Genomic DNA, 19813 nt, shown 5'->3' with positions numbered 1-19813 from the left:
CAGGAACTTGAAGACTTATGTTGTCTTTAACAAGGTGTAACATATTTCTTATCTTGGCGGCAGTCTGGAACATTGGTCCAGCCCATGTCGCAGCGAGCGCCGTATCTTACTAATAGCTCCACATTAAGAAAGGAGTGTAGCTGGCTTGGCCTCTTCCGCCGATTCACAAGGCATCCTTCGCCAATAGCACTGGAGAGCCTTACCAGTTTCTCTCTTGCTGGAGCCATTTCTCTGAACACGTGCATCAAATGCTGAAATTCAGAATCTAAGATGGTCATCAACAGAAATTATCTTTGACCTGTGTACTAATGTGTTCAGTACAACTTTCTTGTGTACAGGATGGTCAAAACTGTTGATATTTAAGTACTGGTCAGTGTGCATAGATTTCCTACACACTGAATGACCTAGGCAGCCACCTGCCGTCCATACAACTAAAATATCTGAGAGCGGAAGCTTGCCATCCTTCCCCAACTTGACTGCAAATTAAATGTTAAGATGGACATTGTACAGGTAGTTGATGAACTTCTGCAGTGCATTTTCACCATGGGGCCATATCAAGATGGTGTGATTGACGTACCATAAGAAGCAAGATGGTCGAAATCTTGCAGAGTTCGAAGCTTGCTCCTCAAAGTGCTCCATGAAAAATTTTGCGACAGCTGGGGACAGTGGAGAGCCCAAGGCTGTGCCATGCATTATCTCACAACGTGTTGTGATACATAAAGAACGTTGTTAAGGCATGACGATCTCAGGTGGAAACTGTTGGGCCAAAAGATCCAAGATGTCTTGTACTGGCATTCTTGCAAAAAGCTACATAATGCCCAGACTATGTCTTTTTGCCTATTATTACTTTCTTAAACGTCTCAGTGAATGACTGCAAGTTAACATTGTGAGTTTCTCATGACCCTGCCAGATGCTTTGCCCATCTGTAGGTGGGTAAATTGATTGCACTAACTATAAGCCTCGGAGAAATGAAATATTTTCCTTGTGTATCTTCGGCCATCCATAAAGTCTGAGAGGTCTGACAACACATGGCACTAATTTCTTCGCCACTTTTTCGGCATACTGGAATCCTTTATTAACTTTGTTTTCTTTCTGACAATGTCTACATTGAATTGCAACTAAGCTTCTGATACGTATCATCTTCTAATAAATGCAGCACCTCCAGATGGTACTCTTAGGCGTGCAGGATGACTGTCATTTCCTTTATCGGCTGGGAAGACAACTGAGTTCTCATTCCCGTTAAATAAGCATAAACCATGTTGTTCCTCCCAGCTAATACTGGATTTCAGTGGCTTAGCTTTCGACAGGATAAGGCTAGTAGGTACTCAGACATCGTCACCCACATTGTGTGAGAGATACCTAATGTCCTGCTCTGTTCCACTAACAGTATCCAGTATTGGCAGAATCGTGGTGCTGGAGAAAAATTAAGGCCTTCACTCAGTGCTGCAACATTGCCATTTTCCGGTTCTTGGTTGGAAAGATTAACGACAGTTCTGTGGGTTTTATTGGACTTCAATCAGCACCTCCACAAGTTAAGCGGTCAAACTTGGAACATTGCTTGGATGTCATTTTGCACAAGCTCGCATGCTGTTGTAGTGCCATGGGTACATCTACCCACTCCCAATCAAAGGGCGACAAGGTTGATACTTGAAGTATGCAACAATCAAGTAGGTTTCTGGCATTAATATCAAGTTCATACCTTGTCTGTTGTATTCATTGTCTCACTATGGCATGACTAGTTTTCTTCAAAATTCTGTCCAATGCAACTGTTTGAATGTGGTGCTTGATTACAGCAAAGTGAGGAATTACCTCCTTGTCCCAGCAGCATTGTAAAACTGCTAAGGAACTCAAGAAATGTGATTTCTTCTTTCACAGTTTCTCTAACAGTCGCACACTGTGCATTATGTCCTCACTATAGAGGAATGATATACGTCCTCAGAATCTTACACGGTGGCATGCTGTAAAGTCTCGATTTACAAACCTCATCATTTTGAATCTATGCACATTGACTGGTACTTGAATGCCAATAGTTTTCACCATTGTGTACACAAGAAAGTGGTACTAATCACGTTCGTGCAGAGGGCAAAGACTATTTCTGATGACAATGATTTAGAGTCTGAATTTCAGTATTTGAAGCATGTGTTCAGAGAAAATGGTTTCAGCAGGGGAGAAATTGCTAAAGCCTTCAAGTGCCATCAATTAAAGATACCTCATGAATCGGTGGACGAGGCCAAGCCAGGTGCATTCCTTCCATACCGTGGAGCTACTACCAAAATAGGACATGCACTGAAGAGAACACGGACTGCGCCCAGTGTTCCAGCCTGCCTCCTAGATAAGAGATATGTTACGCCATGTTAAAGACAACATAGATCTTTGAGTTCCTGGCGTGTATGGTGTCCCCTGTGAATGTGGTCATATTTACACAGGTCAGATCATTTGCACCATTGCCAAGTGTTGTGCAGAGCATGCATGACATATCAAACAAAGGGAACTTTGAGAAGTTCGCTATGGCTGAACATTGCTTAGAAAGCAAACATAAAATACAATTTGAAAAAATGAGAGTTCTGGCACAAACATAATCATACTGGGATTCTATTATCAAAGAAATGGCCAAAATTAGAATAAACGGTACAATTTTAACACAAAACAGGGGTACACATTAGTAGTCATGTGGACAGGCTTTGCACACTGAGTGAAAGCAGAGACATAGGCTTGACGCTTGTAGGAAGGTGGAAGCAGCAGTTTCAAATGTGTTGTCGGTTGCTCGCACCACGTGTCACCACTTGGTGCCACGGCAGGATGGGGCCGCTAGGAGCTGCCCAATCCGCGTCCCGCTAATATGCTTCACTCCGGCCCTCACTGGAGGTTCCAGATGCTGCTAGTACATATGTAGAAGCAGAAAACATCACCAGCTGTGACTCAGTGATTGCAGCTCCTGATGATAATGGCAGAGGCAGCTATTGAAAGCTCAAGTGTTTCATTCAAAAGACACGGCTTGTAAACAGAGAAGATTTGATTGAAGCATGCCACTAAGAAAGACTCCAAGAAGATGTATGATTCACTAAAAAATGTTCTAATACTGATAAAACCCAGTACAATACACCAGATGGTAAATGTATAGCAGAAGTGAAACTAATATCAGTTGTGCCCCAAGGAAACATAATGGGATGGCTAGTGTTCTCAGTATACAGGTTTATTGTGAAAAAATGTAGAACAACTTGGACAGTAAACCAGAATGAATGTTTCATTTTACAGTGAGGAGCACCAGTATGCTGTGTGAAACCTCCTGGCAGATTAAACACTCCGCTGGGAGGTGAAAGCTTAGTTGTGGAAGTAGTCTTTAGCTCTTCAGCATCTACGTAACACTCCGTCAGATCAGACAAACCTGTGACCATTGGTGCTGCCTTTCTCTGCATCCATTAAATATCCCCTGTTAGTCCTATTTGGTACAGGTCTCTCACACTTGAACAATATCTACAATGGATTGCACAAATGATTCGTAAGCAACCTCCTTTGTAGACTGATGACATTGCTGCAGTAGTCTACCAATACACTGAAATCTACCTCTTGCTTTACCCACAACTGAACCTTTGTGATCATTCCATTTCATATCCCTACACTGTGTTAGTCCCAAGTATGTGTATTGGTTGGTCGATTATAACTGCGACCCATTGATCATAGGATACTATGTTTTTTTTGCTGTGTGAAGTGCACAGTTTTACATTTCTGAGCATTTAAAGCAATTTGCGAATCTGTGCACCACTTTGAAATCTTATCAATATTGGACTGAATAATTGTGCAGCTTCTTTCAGACAGTACTTTGTTATTGTTAACTACATCATCTGCAAAAAGTCTGAGGTTTCTATTAATATTGTCCATAAGGACATTAATATACAACATGAACAGCAAGGGCCCCAACACACTTCCCTGGTGCACACCCAAGTTATTTCTACATCTGATGATGACCTCATCCAAGATAACATGCTGTGTCTTCCCTATCAAAAAGTCCTTAATCTAGTCATAAATTTCATTTGGTACACCCTATGAACAAATTTAGTATTGGAGGGCAGCGTGGAGGGTAAAAATCGTAGGGGGAGACCAAGAGATGAATACACTAAGCAGATTCAGAAGGATGTAGGTTGCAGTAGGTAATGGGAGATGAAGAAGCTTGCACAGGATAGAGTAGCATGGAGAGCTGCATCAAACCAGTCTCAGGACTGAAGACCATAACAACAACAACAATGAGCAAAGTTTTGACAATAGGCATAAGTGTGGTACTGAGTCAAATGCTTTTGAGAAATCAAGGAATACTGGATCTACCTGACAGCCTTGATCCAAAGCTTTCAGTATATCATATAAGAAAAGTGCAAGTTGGGTTTCACGTAATCAATGTTTTCAGAATCCATGCTGATTGGCATAGAGGAGGTCATTCTGTTTAAGGTACTTCATTATGTTTGAGCTCAGAATCTGTTCTAAGATTCTACAACAAATCAGTGTCAAGGATATTGGATCACCTCTACCCTTCTTGTAGATGGGTGTGACTTGTGCTTTCTTCTAACTACTGGGCTTGGTTCGTTGTTTGAGAGGTCTAAGATAGATCATAGTTAGAAGAGGGGCTAACTCAGCTGCAAATTCAGTGTAGAATCTGATAAGTATTCCTTCAGGCCCTGGAGCTTCATTCAGTTTTTAATGATTTCTGTTTCTTAATGCCACTGACACATAATATGTGATTATTGTTTAGTATGGGCAGTGCAACATTGTTTGACCAAGATACATGAATAAATGGGCCGAGGGTGCCAGCTAAGCAAATTTGCAAAACCTACTCTGATGATGAGGGTGAACGAAGAGAGTTGCTTGAAAGCTATGGATCTGAGTACAAGCAGAATTGACCACTATCCGTGAAAAAGTCTTTCTTTTTTTTCTTTTTGTGACTTGTTTTCTGAATATGGCAGTTTGTGAGTGTGATAGCACAGCATCTAGGAGAAGTAGTGTAGGCACTCGACAAATTTCTGCGGGCAGGCAAGTTAATGCATTTGTTTTGTACCTCCATTTCTGTGGGACGTATACACATCTAATTAACAAGTGACATAGGAGATAGCTCTGAATTCAGTTCACAGTTCCCAGATGCAGATACAGCCATCTTAACAGGGACATACAAGCTCTACAACATGTGTAATTCCAGAAAATCTGCAGTTGATGGATGGTCATCGCTACTTATAGACCTCAAAATCCCAAAATTACTTTCCAGAGGATCTTGCATGAATTTTCCTGTCATTATGTACTTAAAACCTTTGGGCCATAAATACTGTGAAACTTCCAATGTACTCTTTAATGTGACTCTGAGAGATTCCATTGTCTGTTGGAGGAAAATATGTTATTTTCTAAGCACATGGTTTTGTAAAAGTCAACTAATATTTTGTGTGAAGGGGAATCTTTGTAGAGTTAGTTATTTGGTATTTTAGAGTTCGGCACATCTTACTGCCGCTAAAATTCTCAGCATTAGTTTTGCGGGAAATTCCAATTGCATGTGCAGTTGAATTGGTGAATAACAAAAAAAGCCAGCTTTGCATTCAGTTTTTGGAAAGACACAGGGTCTATATGGGGAGAAGTCATTTTGGGCAAGCTCTAAGGTCTGCAAAATCATCTGATGAGTCCAAAGCATAAACTTGTCAATAAAAATTAAAATATATTTCTTTATTTTTGTACAGCAACCTACTTCTAGTGTGAAAATAGTTCCTTATACATTTTAATGGGTGTACATAGTCTGAAAATACCCAAAATTTTCTGTCCTAATTAACTGGATTTTGTATGCTACATTCAACATTTCCTGGTTTTCCGGTTATTCTTAGATTAATCCAAGGCTTCTTATTGACTTACATCACTTGTGGAACATATCACTCTTGTTGTGCAGCTTCATATTATCACGGCGCAAAGATTGATCCATAAAATTTCGGGCGTGCAGCCTCATAAATTCGACTTCTTCTTCTAATATTTTGCCAGAATACCATCAAGCAATCTTCAGAGTGAGCCGAGGTAACTGAAGCTCCAGCACTTGCTCTGTCCTTTTAAACCCATGGACCAGACCACTGTGCATGTGATACAGAAGGCACCAAAGACGTTGATTGACGGCAAAGAGGTATAACATATGCATGGAATTAGATCCATGGTTGCATGGTCAATCCACACGGTGATATCAATGTGTCACTGCGAGCTGCACTGTCGCGACGTCTTCGTGAGTTTATTACACAGATTGCTGGATTCCAAGATTTGTCAAAGCTGAAGCCACTATCTCTATTAATTAAATTCGTCGCCAACCAGATTGAAATTGCTTCTTTCACTATTGAGTCCCAGAAAGATGAAATCAGGGCTAAAATTTCGATGTTATCGTACACCATAGAGTGCCCAATGTCATTATAGTGCTCTGCCACTGCAGATTTATTTGTTGTAACAGCCGGGTGTACCTGCAGTGCTCTCTGCATCCCTCCTGGACTGTACGTGTCATGTGACTGGTGTATGAATGCCCACACTCACAAGGGAAGTTGTAAACCCCAGGTTTACGAAGCATCTGATTATCTTTAACAGAACCAAGGAGTGCTGCTGTCTTTGGTGGAGGGCGAAAAATCACTTTCACTTTGTGTTTACTGAGAATCCATCCTGTTTTTGATTATAGGCTTCCCATGTATGGCAGAAAAGCCATGGATTTAATACTTCCCATGTCTTCTACTGTATTTCTTATACCCACTGTTGGATTCATTTGTAGTGCCTTACGTATCTGCTGTAGAAAGTACCCATTGGCTTCAAAAACTCTTACTCATATGTAAAAGCACATCCTCCAAGCTGCCCTCATCAGCAATGACGTGTGCTCTATGTACCAGGGTTCTGAGTACGCTCATCGTCCGCGAAGGATGGTGGCAGCTATTTGCGTGTAAATAGAAATCTGTATGGGTCGGTTTTTGATATATTGAATGTCCCAAACTGCCATCATCTTTGCACTCTACCAACACATCCAAAAATGGAAGGCATCCATCTTTTTCGATTTCCATCGTGAACTGAATTTGTCTGTGGATGGAATTCAGATGGTTGAAAAATTCTTTTAACTTGTCTTCACCTTGGGGCCACACTTGAAACGTTTCATCAACATACCTCCAGAACACTGTGGACTTCAAGGTTGCGGCTTCCAGTGCCTCAGAACCCTGCTACATAGAGCACACGTCATTGCTGACGAGGGTAGTCTGGAGGACGAGCTTTTACAACTGAGTAGAGTTTTTGAAGACAATGGGTACTCTCCACAGCAGATACGTAAGGCACTACAAATGAAGCCAACAGTGGGTATAAGAAATGCAGAAGAAGACATGGGAAGTTTTAAATCCATGGCTTTTCTGCCATATGTGGGAAGCCTATCATCAAAAATAGGACAGATCCTCAGTTACTTTTTGCCCTCCACCAAAGACAGCAACACTCTTGGGTTCCATTGAAGATAATCAGATGATTTGTAAGCCTGGGGTTTACAAGATCCCTTGTGAATGTGGGCATTCATACATTGAACAGACGACATGTACGGTCCAGGAGAGATGCACAGAGCACCGCAGGTACACCCGGCTGTTACAACAAAATCTGTGATGGCAGAGCACTGTATTGATACTGGGCATTCTATAGTGTACGATAATATCGAAATTTTAGCCTTGACTTCATCTTTCTGGGACTCAGTAGTGGAAGAAGCAATTGAAATTCAGTTGGCAACGAATTTAATTAACAGAGATAGCGGCCTCAGCTTGGGCAAATCTTGGAATCCAGCAATCTGTGTAATAAACTCATAAAGATGTCGCGACAGTGCAGCTCACAGTGACACATCAATATCACCGTGTGGATTGACCGTGCAGCCATAGATCTAATTCCATGCATATGTTATACCTCTTTGCCACCGATCAACGTCTCTGGCACCTTGTATATCTGTGGCCGCATGCGCAATGATCTGGTCCGCAGGTTTAAAAGGACGGAACAACTACTGGAGCGTCAAGTCACCTCGGCTCACTCTGAAGATGACTGGACGGTATTCAGCTGAAATATTAGAAGAAGAAGTCGAATTTATGTGGCTGCACACTCGAAATTTTATGGAACATGTCTCTCTTGCTCCAACTTGTTCCAACTGTATGATTATCAGTATCAGTGTTTTAGCTAGGATATCACCACACATTACATTTTTGCTCACATAAACGGCAGCTATTTGAATCAAGCTACAAAGGTGAGGAATAAACATGAATACCAAAGTGCGGTTTGCCAAAGTATTTTTTTTTTTTTCCTCTGGAGTTAAATCACCTAAGTCTACAAAACCACCCACTTTGAGTGAAGAGGAATTAAACCAAATGTCTTCCCTTAGTTTAACATCATTGAAATTTACAATGTGTAAACGTTTATTTTCACCCTTTCCATTTTTAAACACTTCTCTGGTATCATGGTATTTATGTTGAAACCATATGAGCTTCTACACTCCTGGAAATTGAAATAAGAACACCGTGAATTCATTGTCCCAGGAAGGGGAAACTTTATTGACACATTCCTGGGGTCAGATACATCACATGATCACACTGACAGAACCACAGGCACATAGACACAGGCAACAGAGCATGCACAATGTCGGCACTAGTACAGTGTATATCCACCTTTCGCAGCAATGCAGGCTGCTATTCTCCCATGGAGACGATCATAGAGATGCTGGATGTAGTCCTGTGGAACGGCTTGCCATGCCATTTCCACCTGGCGCCTCAGTTGGACCAGCGTTCGTGCTGGACGTGCAGACCGCGTGAGACGACGCTTCATCCAGTCCCAAACATGCTCAATGGGGGACAGATCCGGAGATCTTGCTGGCCAGGGTAGTTGACTTACACCTTCTAGAGCATGTTGGGTGGCACGGGATACATGCGGACGTGCATTGTCCTGTTGGAACAGCAAGTTCCCTTGCCGGTCTAGGAATGGTAGAACGATGGGTTCGATGACGGTTTGGATGTACCGTGCACTATTCAGTCTCCCCTCGACGATCACCAGTGGTGTACGGCCAGTGTAGGAGATCGCTCCCCACACCATGATGCCGGGTGTTGGCCCTGTGTGCCTCGGTCGTATGCAGTCCTGATTGTGGCGCTCACCTGCACGGCGCCAAACACGCATACGACCATCATTGGCACCAAGGCAGAAGCGACTCTCATCGCTGAAGACGACACGTCTCCATTCGTCCCTCCATTCATGCCTGTCACGACACCACTGGAGGCGGGCTGCACGATGTTGGGGCGTGAGCGGAACACGGCCTAACGGTGTGCAGGACCGTAGCCCAGCTTCATGGAGACGGTTGCGAATGGTCCTCGCCGATACCCCAGGAGCAACAGTGTCCCTAATTTGCTGGGAAGTGGCGGTGCAGTCCCCTACGGCACTGCGTAGGATCCTACGGTCTTGGCGTGCATCCGTGCGTCGCTGCGGTCCGGTCCCAGGTCGACGGGCACGTGCACCTTCCGCCGACCACTGGCGACAACATCGATGTACTGTGGAGACCTCACGCCCCACGTGTTGAGCAATTCGGCGGTACGTCCACCCGGCCTCCCGCATGCCCACTATACGCCCTCGCTCAAAGTCCGTCAACTGCACATACGGTTCACGTCCATGCTGTCGCGGCATGCTACCAGTGTTAAAGACTGCGATGGAGCTCCGTCTGCCACGGCAAACTGGCTGACACTGATGGCGGCGGTGCACAAATGCTGCGCAACTAGCGCCATTCGACGGCCAACACCGCGGTTCCTGGTGTGTCCGCTGTGCCGTGCGTATGATCATTGCTTGTACAGCCCTCTCGCAGTGTCCGGAGCAAGTATGGTGGGTCTGACACACCGGTGTCAATGTGTTCTTTTTTCCATTTCCAGGAGTGTAAATCCCTTGCAGAGCTTTCTTAAATGATGTTCGGAAGGCAGAGAAGTAAGTCATGCCTTCAGCAATGCCTATAGTCTTTAGGTGATTTAATTTTCTGAAGCAAGCTTTCCAGAATAAACCCATCGCTGTATCAAATACCTGTTGGCACTTCTTGAGTATACTGTCTATGACTAATTTCTGTTTCCTACTTAGGAAATTCGAAGTAATACATTCACAGGACATGGACTGTATTAACAGTAGAAACTTTCTTTTCTAACAAAATTACTCGCTCTCTCTCTCTCTCTCTCTCTCTCTCTCTCTCTCTCTCTCTCTCTTTCTCTTTTGCAGCTGATTCTGTGTTCTCACTAGCATTATTTCAAGATTTTTGACTGTATGTCTCAGACTGTTGATAATTTTTCTACCCTCAGCCTCACTGTCTGCTACATTAGAAACACTAGGTACTACAGCTGGAGTGCAAATTGCTGAATTTTGATGCATAGTGGGACTGTTTTTTCTTTGGAACGGATTTGCATGTTTTCAAGTGAGTTGTTAATTAGCTTGAGAACTTTGGAAAAATGTGAGGCACTGACCATTGCTTTAAATCGCGTCTTGTTCTCGGTATTTCAACACTGTTTCCTTCTGTAATGAATGAGTCCATTTTAAAAAGCAAATCATCTGTGAAATGTTTGTCTCGTATGTATGATTTACTTGTTAATTGAATATCCTTCCTCGGAATAGGTTTAGCCCATTTAGAAAAATCACTGGTGTTTTTTGGGAGTCTAAAAAAGTGCCTACCTGTTGCAGATAATATGTCGTACCCTGATTGACACCCGGGAACAAAACAACACGCCCTACTCATTAATGCAGGTTTCTTTGTTTGGTGGCAGTAATTCAATAACACCACACAAATTATCAGTAAATGTGCAAAAAGTCTGCAAACACACGCATAAATATTGCTGTTACTTTTTGATAAAAAAATTCTTAAACTTCATGAAATGCAACAAAACACAACAACAATTCTAAATGCGTCTTACCAGCAACACTGTTAGAAATCTACTTCAGCCGATCACAAGCGACTGCTGCACAGCCTGTTGGAGGACGCAACAACTACTATTATAAAAGATATGATGAAAACAAAAGTAAGGGCATTTCTCCTTCTAAGCGCTATGGTGATAGTGTACGCATTTGAGTAAGTTACTTTGGAATAGGACATTTTATTTAGAAGAGATTCGGGTTGCTATGGAGATTTCACTTTTTTGTTTTACTTCCTCAGTCTCAGCCTTTTTTTTGGAATTTGCAGGGGAGGAGGGATTACGAGATCTGGTTGAATACAGACAGACATAGTCAATCATTTGCACTAGCGAAATTTCAGTATGAAAAGTGTGTATGCAGGTGATGTAACTTCCCTTCAGCCATTTCATGTTTATTGAAATTCTTAGTTGTTCTGCTGTTGACATATAAGATTTGTTTCTTGTAGCTCAGTTTTGATTGTGAAGGCTAAATATTACCTTTCTTGCAATGCAACTGACGTGTAGTTACTTCTTGTAAATAAAAAAAGTAATACCATTTTCTTGATATTTCAGGATAGCTGGCTGGAAGCAGCGTGAACATCCAATGTTGTACAATGCCCTGCATATTGGTGATCAGCTTTTAACAGTTGTAGGAGTTCCTGTTCAGAGTGCGACAGATGCCAACAGGCTTATTAGAGGAGCCATGGGACTCTATGTAAGTCAATCTTTTATAACCATAATTGAAGAAATAAAATATGTGTTGTTATTAACCTATATTAATTGCACAGTTACCAGAAAACAAAGAGTAGGATATAATTTTTTTTCTTTGAAACAAATTTTGAGAGACAGGAACAAGTTCTAGCAGTCCCAAGATAAGGAATATTTGAGCATTGTATGCACTTCTTGTGAGTTTTCCCTGTTGCATGGTGAAGAGCGATAAGTTATTCTCTTTCTTGACTGACAAACTGAGTAATTGTAGTGACCCGCATTGATTCCACATCTGATATCTGGGCGCACTGTTGTGAGGCGTGCCACAGAAGTCGGTAGACACCGGAACCATCACAGGCTGCCACTCACGGTCAAGTGTGCTGCCTCTCCTCCATGCACTCTACCAGTCGGCCGACAGCTTAAAGAGTTGGGCCTGACAATCCTTGCCCCGCAGTTATATGTTGACATTCTGACTAGTATTATCGGACTAGTAGTGTAGCCACTCTGTGGCAAGTGTCTTCTTGTACAAATATTTCTAGGCATAATAAAATGTTGTGTCCGTCATTATCTGCGTGTTTTTGTGGTGAGAACAGTAAGCACTACTTATTCTACTCAGCTTCACCAGTTCACTGCCTTATGCTTGGAATAAGGGTCAAGATAGATTGGGTGCATTACTTTCTCCCCTTGTTCACATGAAGACCACAGAGGCACTCTTCCACTTTATTTCTTTTCAAGTGGTGATGTTCAAATGCTAGTAGAACCAGTGGAATGCTTCAGATACACAAACGTGAAATTCTTTAAGTGATTTTGTAAATGACAAAACAACAAATTTTGTAACATTATCTGGAAACAAAAATAAAGATTCAGTTTTTGTTTTCCAAAAGAAGAATCCATAGAGATTCCATAAACTGATGACAGAAAACGTTCAAGATTGATGGTGTTTTTCTTTTTCATTGAAAGCAGAAATATTTTTGGTCACCCAAATTCAGATACTCTGGAAATGAATGTTACTAGGTATGTTGCATATTGACTACTTGGTTATAGCTAATTGTAGCTGTCTTCCACGTCCTACAGAATTGCAGTTGCAAATTTGTCACATATGTTATGATCGCAAGTGTCAAAAGGCCAGCATAATAGCAGCTACTCAGTTTCTTATGCTGATATATATTTCTTCATTAAGCAGATTGAGACATACATCTAAGTACAAATATACTTTCAAACAATGGAAAATCTGGGTTGGTATGTAACAATATTATGAAAAGGAAAGTTGCTACTCACCATATAGTGGAGACGCTGAGTCGCAGATAGGCACAACAAAAGACACTCGCAATTAAAGCTTTTGGCCATCAAGACCTTCGTTTCAGTTGCCTGAGACTGCAGTTGTGTTTGAATGTGAAGGCCTGAATGGCCAGAAGCTTTAATTGTAAGAGTTTTTTTGTCGTGCCTATGTTCAGCTGTACACCTGACAACCAAAGAATGTCAAATTAATAAGAGACGGGACAGATCCACCATAGTACACAAAACAGGTCAGAATATAGTTGCCGAAGCAACAAGAAACCATGCTAGATGTAAAAGAATGCAAGACCTTCAAGATTGGCAGTGGATTTTAGATGCTCAAAACCTAGTGCATGCTTCAGTGTGGGATGCTTTTAATACTCCACAATGGAACTCTGCCTCGAAAATCCATGTGTGAAGTATACCAGCAGCAAGATAATCAGTGCTGTCACTGTGTGATTGCAGTGACAGTGTCACTGATGAAAGTGTCATTAAAACAGGGTTACTAAATATGGTTTTCCAATACTCTTTCACACAAAATGATGCTGTAAATATTCCAGAATTTGATTTAATAACAGCTGTCAAACTGAGTAATTTGGAAATAGATATCCTCTATGTGCCAAAGGGACTTGAAGCCAAAGACAAGTCTTGTGGTCCAGGTTCTATGCTAGTCAGGGTCCTTTGGGAGTATGCTGCTGAAATAGCTCCATTTTTAGCAATCGTATGTAACCACTTGTTACACAACCAGTCTACATAAAGAGTGTGAAATTCTGGTCCAGATTGGATACAGTTAGGTTCATTTAGGAGTGGGCTGATGCAGTAATTCCATATTTATCAATCATATACAACTGCTCACTCTATCTGTAATAAGAATTCGAAAGTTACAAGTCACACCAATACACAAGAAAAGAAACGGAATTAATCTGCTCGAGTACAGACTCCTGTCACTGACTGCGATCTGCAGTAGGATTTTGGAACAGATACTGCCGTTGAACGTTATGAATTACCTGGAAGAAAAGAATCTATTGAGAACAGTCAGCGAGGATTGAGAAAATACCATTTGTAAAGGATAAAGCTATGAATGGGTCTTGGAACCATCAGAGGAGTACCGTGACAAAACCAGGCCACCACCCAGTCAGCCACAGCTGACGAGGGGACTGCATTGACAGCAGTTTCACAACCCCTCTGTGATGACAGATCGTACTTCCTGCAAACGGGTCACACAGCCCACAGGAGTATTGTAGCCCAAATACGACAACCAGGGGGTCACCAACACATTCCAGATAATTCAGCATGACAAACTAACCAATACGTCAGGAGAAGCTCCATCATTCAGACAACTGGGGCAGTATGTGATGCGTGGTCTGTGTCAGTTGCCGCTGTAATGCTTCTGCCAGTGGCTCATGAAACAACCACCACAGCCTGTCTGCCCAACCAGGGCAGCCAATACTGCACCAGTTGCCCACCCCTGCTCTCGAGTCATCAGTCCCCAGGCCGACCATGACCAGCACTATCACTGTGCCACTGGAACGCTGCAGCCAGCCGTAGAGATAGAAGACATTACTAGATGGCTTCGCTCCACACTGCAGCCGTATAAAGCCTCATGCGTCACCCACATCATCATCTCCGGGTCGGTGCACTAGGTCAGTGCTCCACAATGTAAGAAGCTGGCCCCTATGCCTGACTGACATCACCAGCCCTGCCGTTCAGTGTGGAGTATTATGTGAAGAGGGAAATACACTGTACTAGCTGGTTGGGATAATTAAACACTTGTTCATGTTGACATCAGGTTGAATGATTAAATGAAGGACTATGTATACATCTACTGCTGGTCTGTGAGCCACTTACCTACATGTCTCCCCTGCCTTCTGAACCATTTATGGATCCTAAAATCCCCACAGGAAAACTCAAACCCGTCCTGACAAGCAAGGACTGCTCACATTTAGCTCCAATTTTTCCCACAGCTACACTAGACCTGTTACATTTTGACATCCAGCATGGGGTGATTCAGCTGCCACCATCTATATTTGGTGTCAGAATCAATATTGGTTTGGAGAGTGATATGTCAACAATGGTCAAGAAGAGACACAAAAAGCTGATGGCAGAAGATTGCGTACAGTGATTCAACAGGGACAGCAATACATGTGAGTAACAGCGCAAAACTTTTTACTTCCACTCGTGGGTTTCCTTACATCCTTGATTGGTCATTTCCCTACTTTTTACTGTAATGTCAGTGTTAGATACGGTTTGGTAAGGGACCAAAGGTCAAATCATTAACTCTAGTAATATGCACCCAGTGCGATTTACCTAGGTACTCAGTTCATTGCACTGAGGCACATCCCATAGTGTGTTGGGTTTGTCATAAATATGGTTGTTAAACCAGTCAGTGGAGAGAGAGTGCATAGCTCAAGAATGGAAAACCTTGCATAGCCTGAAAACTTTGTTAATATCGTAAGGATAAGCCAGAAGACGCATAAGGACTTTTTGCTGGAAGATGTGACACCCAGTGAATATAGTTAACAGATACTACTTAGTTCATTAAAGTAGAGTTAGGCCATTTTACAGTGCCAATGGATTAGAACTGGAATAAAGAGTCACAACAGTATTGTTTGGTTAGGTTTTACTGTTTTCACATCATGCAGCATTGTCTCAAAGCAACCAAAGTGCTGAGATACCACACAGATGTGAGACGTGTCATTGGCCATGATGTCATCAATTTACACCGTTCCAGGTCTCTCAAGTAGCAGTGTACATGATAGCGATAAATCAATCAACAATAGCAGATGGTTGCTCACATCGGTACCAATGATGTGTGTCACTTTGGATCGGAAGAGATTCTCTCTGGTTTCGAGCAGCTAACAGAAGTGGTAAAGGCTACCAGTCTTGCTTGCAAGATGATAGCAGAGCTGACCATTTGCAGCATAGTCGACAGGACTGATTGCGGACCTCTGGTACAGAGCCAAGTGGAGGGTCTGAATCAGAGGCTCAGACGGTTCTGCGACCATGGAGGCTTCAGATTCCTCAACTGGCGCCAAAGAGTGGTTGGGTTTCAGGTTCCACTGAATAGGTCAGGTGTCCACTATACGCAGGAGATGGCTACACGGGTAGCAGGGGCTGTGTGGCATGGACTGGGCGGTTTTTTTAGGTTAGAGGGTCTCAGGAAAACACAAGAAGGGCTTCAGTCACAAAGGATGCAGGCTGAACACAGAAATAACATAGATACAGGAACCATTGGGATAACAGTTGTAAATTATCGTAACTGTGTTGAGAAAGTACCAGAGCTCCAAGCGCTAATAGAAAGCACTGATGCTCAAATCGTAGGCACTGAAAGCTGGCTAAAACCGGATATAAGCTCAGCCAAAATTTTTGTGAAGAAGCTAATGGAGTTCCGAAAGGAGAGGCTGAATACGGTTGGTGGTGGCGTGTTTGTTGCTGTCAGAGTAGTTTAACTTGTCACGAAATTAAAGTAGGAACTTCCTGTGAGTTAGTATGGGCAGAGGTCATTGTTGGCAACCAGAATAAAATAATAATTGGATCCTTTTACTGACCTCCCAATTCAGATGATACAGTTGCTGAAAAGTTCAAAGAAAACTTGAGTTTGATTTCAAACACGTACTCGACTCATACGATAATAGTTGGTGGTGACTTTAATTTACCCTCAATATGTTGGTGAAAATAAATGTTCAATTCTGGAGGTACGCATAAAATATCATCCGAAATTGTGCTAAACGCATTCTCTGAAAATTATTTCGAGCAGTTAATTCATGAGCCCATGCGAATAGTAAACGGTTGTGAAAACGCACTTGACCTCTTAGCATCAAATAATCCTGAGTTTAACGAGCATCAAAAACGATTCAGGGATTAGTGAACACAGGGTTGTCGTAGCGAGATTGATTATTGTAATCCCCAAATCCTCGAAAAATAAGTGAAAAAAATACCTATTCAAAAAAGCAGATAAAAATTCACTCGACTTCTTCCTGAGAGACAGTCTCCACTCATTCCAAATTAACAATGTAAGTGTAGACCAGAAGTGGCTTAAATTCAAAGGAATAGTATCGGCAGCAATTGAGAGATTTATACCAAATAAATTAACAAAACGACGGAGCTGATCCTCCTTGGTACACAAAACGGGTTAGAACACTGTTGCAGAAACAACGAAACAAACATGCCAAATTTAAACAGACACAAAATCCCCAAGATTGGCGCTCTTTTACAGAAGCTCAAAATTTAGTGCGGACTTCAATGCGAGATGCTTATAACAGTTTCCACAACGAAACTTTGTCTCGAAACCTGTCAGAAAATCCAAAGAGACTGGCTCTGAGCACTATAGGACTCAACTGCTGAGGTCATTAGTCCAATCCAAAGAGATTCTGGTTGTATGTGAAGTACGTTAGCGGCAAGAAACAATCAATGCCTTCTCTGCGCAAAAGCAGTGGAGATACTATCGAAGACAGTGCTGTCAAAGCAGAGTAACTAAACACAGTGTTCTGAAATGCCTTCATGAAAGAAAACGAAGTAAATGTTCTAGAATTCGAATCGAGAACAGCTGCCAACATGAGTAACGTAGAAGGAAATATCCTCGGAGTAGTGAAGCAACTTAAATCACTTAATGAAAGGAAGTCTTCTGGTCCAGACTGTATACCAATTAGGTTCCTTTTGGAGTATAGACAACCGTTCGCTCGCTGAAAGATCCATACCCAAAGACTGGAAAGTTGCACAGGTCACACCAATATTCAAGAAAGGTAGTAGGAGTAATCCACTAAATTACAGGCCCATATTGTTAACGTTGATATGTAGCAGGATTTTGGAACATATATTGTGTTCGAACACTGTGAATTACCTTGAAGAAAATGGTCTATTGACACACAGTCAACATGGGTTTAAAAAACATCGTTCCTGTGAAACACAACTAGCCCTTTATTCACATGAAGTGTTGAGTGCTATTGACAAGGGATTTCAAATGGATTCTGTATTTCTGGATTTGCGGAAGGCTTTTGTCACGGTACCACACAAGCGACTCGTAGTGAAATTGCGTGCTTATGGAATATCGTCTCAGTTGTGACTGGATTTGTGATTTCCTGTCAGAGAGGTCACAGTTCGTAGTAATTGATAGAAAGTCATCAAGTAAAACAGAAGTGATTTCTGGCGTTCCCCAAGGTAGTTTTATAGGCCCTTTGCTGTTCCTTATCTATATAAATGATTTGGGAGACAATCTGAGCAGCCGTCTTAGGTTGTTTGCAGATGATGCTGTCGTTCATCGACTAATAAAGTCATCAGAAGATCAAAACAAACTGCAAAGCAATATAGAAAAGATATCTGAATGGTGCGAAAAGTGGCAGTTGACACTGAATAGCGAAAAGTGTGAGGTCATCCACATGAGTGCTAAAAAGAACTCGTTAAACTTCGGTTACACGATTAATCAGTCAAACCTAAAAGCCATAAATTCAACTAAATACCTAGCTATTACAATTAAGAACAACTTAAACTGGAAGGAACGCACAGAAAATGTTATGGGGAAGGCTAACCAAAGACTGCGTTTTATTGGCAGGGCACTTAGAAAATGTAACAGACCTACTAAGGAGACTGCCTACACTACGCTTGTCTGTCCTCTTTTAGAATACTGCTGCACAGTGTGGGATCCTTACCAGATGGGACTTACGGAGTACATCGAAAAAGTTCAAAGAAAGGCAGCACATTTTGTATTATCTCAAAATATGGGAGAGTGTGTCACAGAAATGATACAGGATTTGGGCTGGACATCATTAAAAGAAAGGCGTTTTTCATTGCGATGAAATCTTCTCACGAAATTCCAGTCACCAACTTTCTCCTCTGAATGTGAGAATATTTTGTTGACACCGACCTACATAGGGAGGAATGATCACCACGATAAGGGAAATCAGAGCTCGTACGGAAAGATATAGGTGTTAATTCTTTCCGCACACTATACGAGGTTGGAATAACAGAGAATTGTGAAGGTGGTTCGATGAACCCTCTGCCAGGCACTTAAATGTGATTTGTAGAGTATCCATGTAGATGTAGAAAAGAAGAAGAAATTTTGGATAGATTCCCAAGTCACAATGTCTTAAAAGTGCGACAAAAGCAAGGTTCCCAGGAATCTTCTACTGTAGTAAATAAAGTTACCGATTGCTGAGGTATAAGAATATGGAGTAAAAGTACAGTGTGCAACCTGCAGTGTTCACACAGACCAGTATCGCTATGCAGTAGGGTAGTGGACAAATTTGCATTGGTCAGTTTTGTTCCATCTAGGTTGAGGTAGAATTCAGGTCATTAGTGTAAACTTGTAGATATTAATAGGATAGTATGCATCTAAATTAATAAAAAGATAAGTGTACAGGTCAGAGTTTTTTTCTTTCTTTTAAACCCGCGTGGTGTGTCATATTGTTTGTGTTCATGTGAGGTACATCTTGGTGTTATTAGTGACTTCTGTTCAAATTGTTAGATGAATACGATGTAAGTAGTAGGCATTTGTGGGAGATTCAAGTTTAGTATGCAACAAGTAAGTAGGTGAGAATTCCATCCTGATTCCCATTACCCTCCCTGAGATGAAAAAACTTTGCCGCTGACAGGACAAAAGTGATCTAAAGTAAAAAGTGTGCAAATGGGAACATGGACTCAGTGGTTGAGACAATATTGTAAGTTGTGCAAAGGACAAAGTGATATCGTGAGTGGAGGTGGAAATATGTGTTGCAAATATTCATAAATAAACTGGTGTTCATACCAGCAAAATTCAAGGACAAATTTTCTTTGCAGAATGGAGGAAGTTGTAAATGATGAAGTTATGAAAATGGTTTTTGAACCAGCAGAAGAGTGCCAGTGGTTTCACAGTAGCTCTGTGATGACAGACCACTTTCCACTGACGTGTGTCACAGTCCACAGGAGTATTGCAACCCAATTGCGACATTTGGAGTGAG

At 41.9% G+C, this 19813-nt stretch overlaps 1 protein-coding gene across 2 annotated transcripts in view; it reads left to right on the top strand.

Moving 5' to 3' along the window:
* Positions 1–19813, top strand: part of LOC126187676 (uncharacterized) — a 165415-nt gene that overhangs the window by 125730 nt on the left and 19872 nt on the right. For both annotated transcript variants that reach the window (XM_049928909.1, XM_049928910.1), the window contains one exon: positions 11472–11613. In XM_049928909.1, the coding sequence (XP_049784866.1) occupies positions 11472–11613 (142 nt within the window). The remainder of the gene's footprint in view (positions 1–11471; positions 11614–19813) is intronic.

Source organism: Schistocerca cancellata, chromosome 5 (assembly GCF_023864275.1).
Source record: "Schistocerca cancellata isolate TAMUIC-IGC-003103 chromosome 5, iqSchCanc2.1, whole genome shotgun sequence".
Classification (NCBI taxonomy): Eukaryota; Metazoa; Arthropoda; class Insecta; order Orthoptera; family Acrididae; genus Schistocerca; species Schistocerca cancellata.
This window is presented reverse-complemented; position numbering and strand designations above follow the sequence as displayed.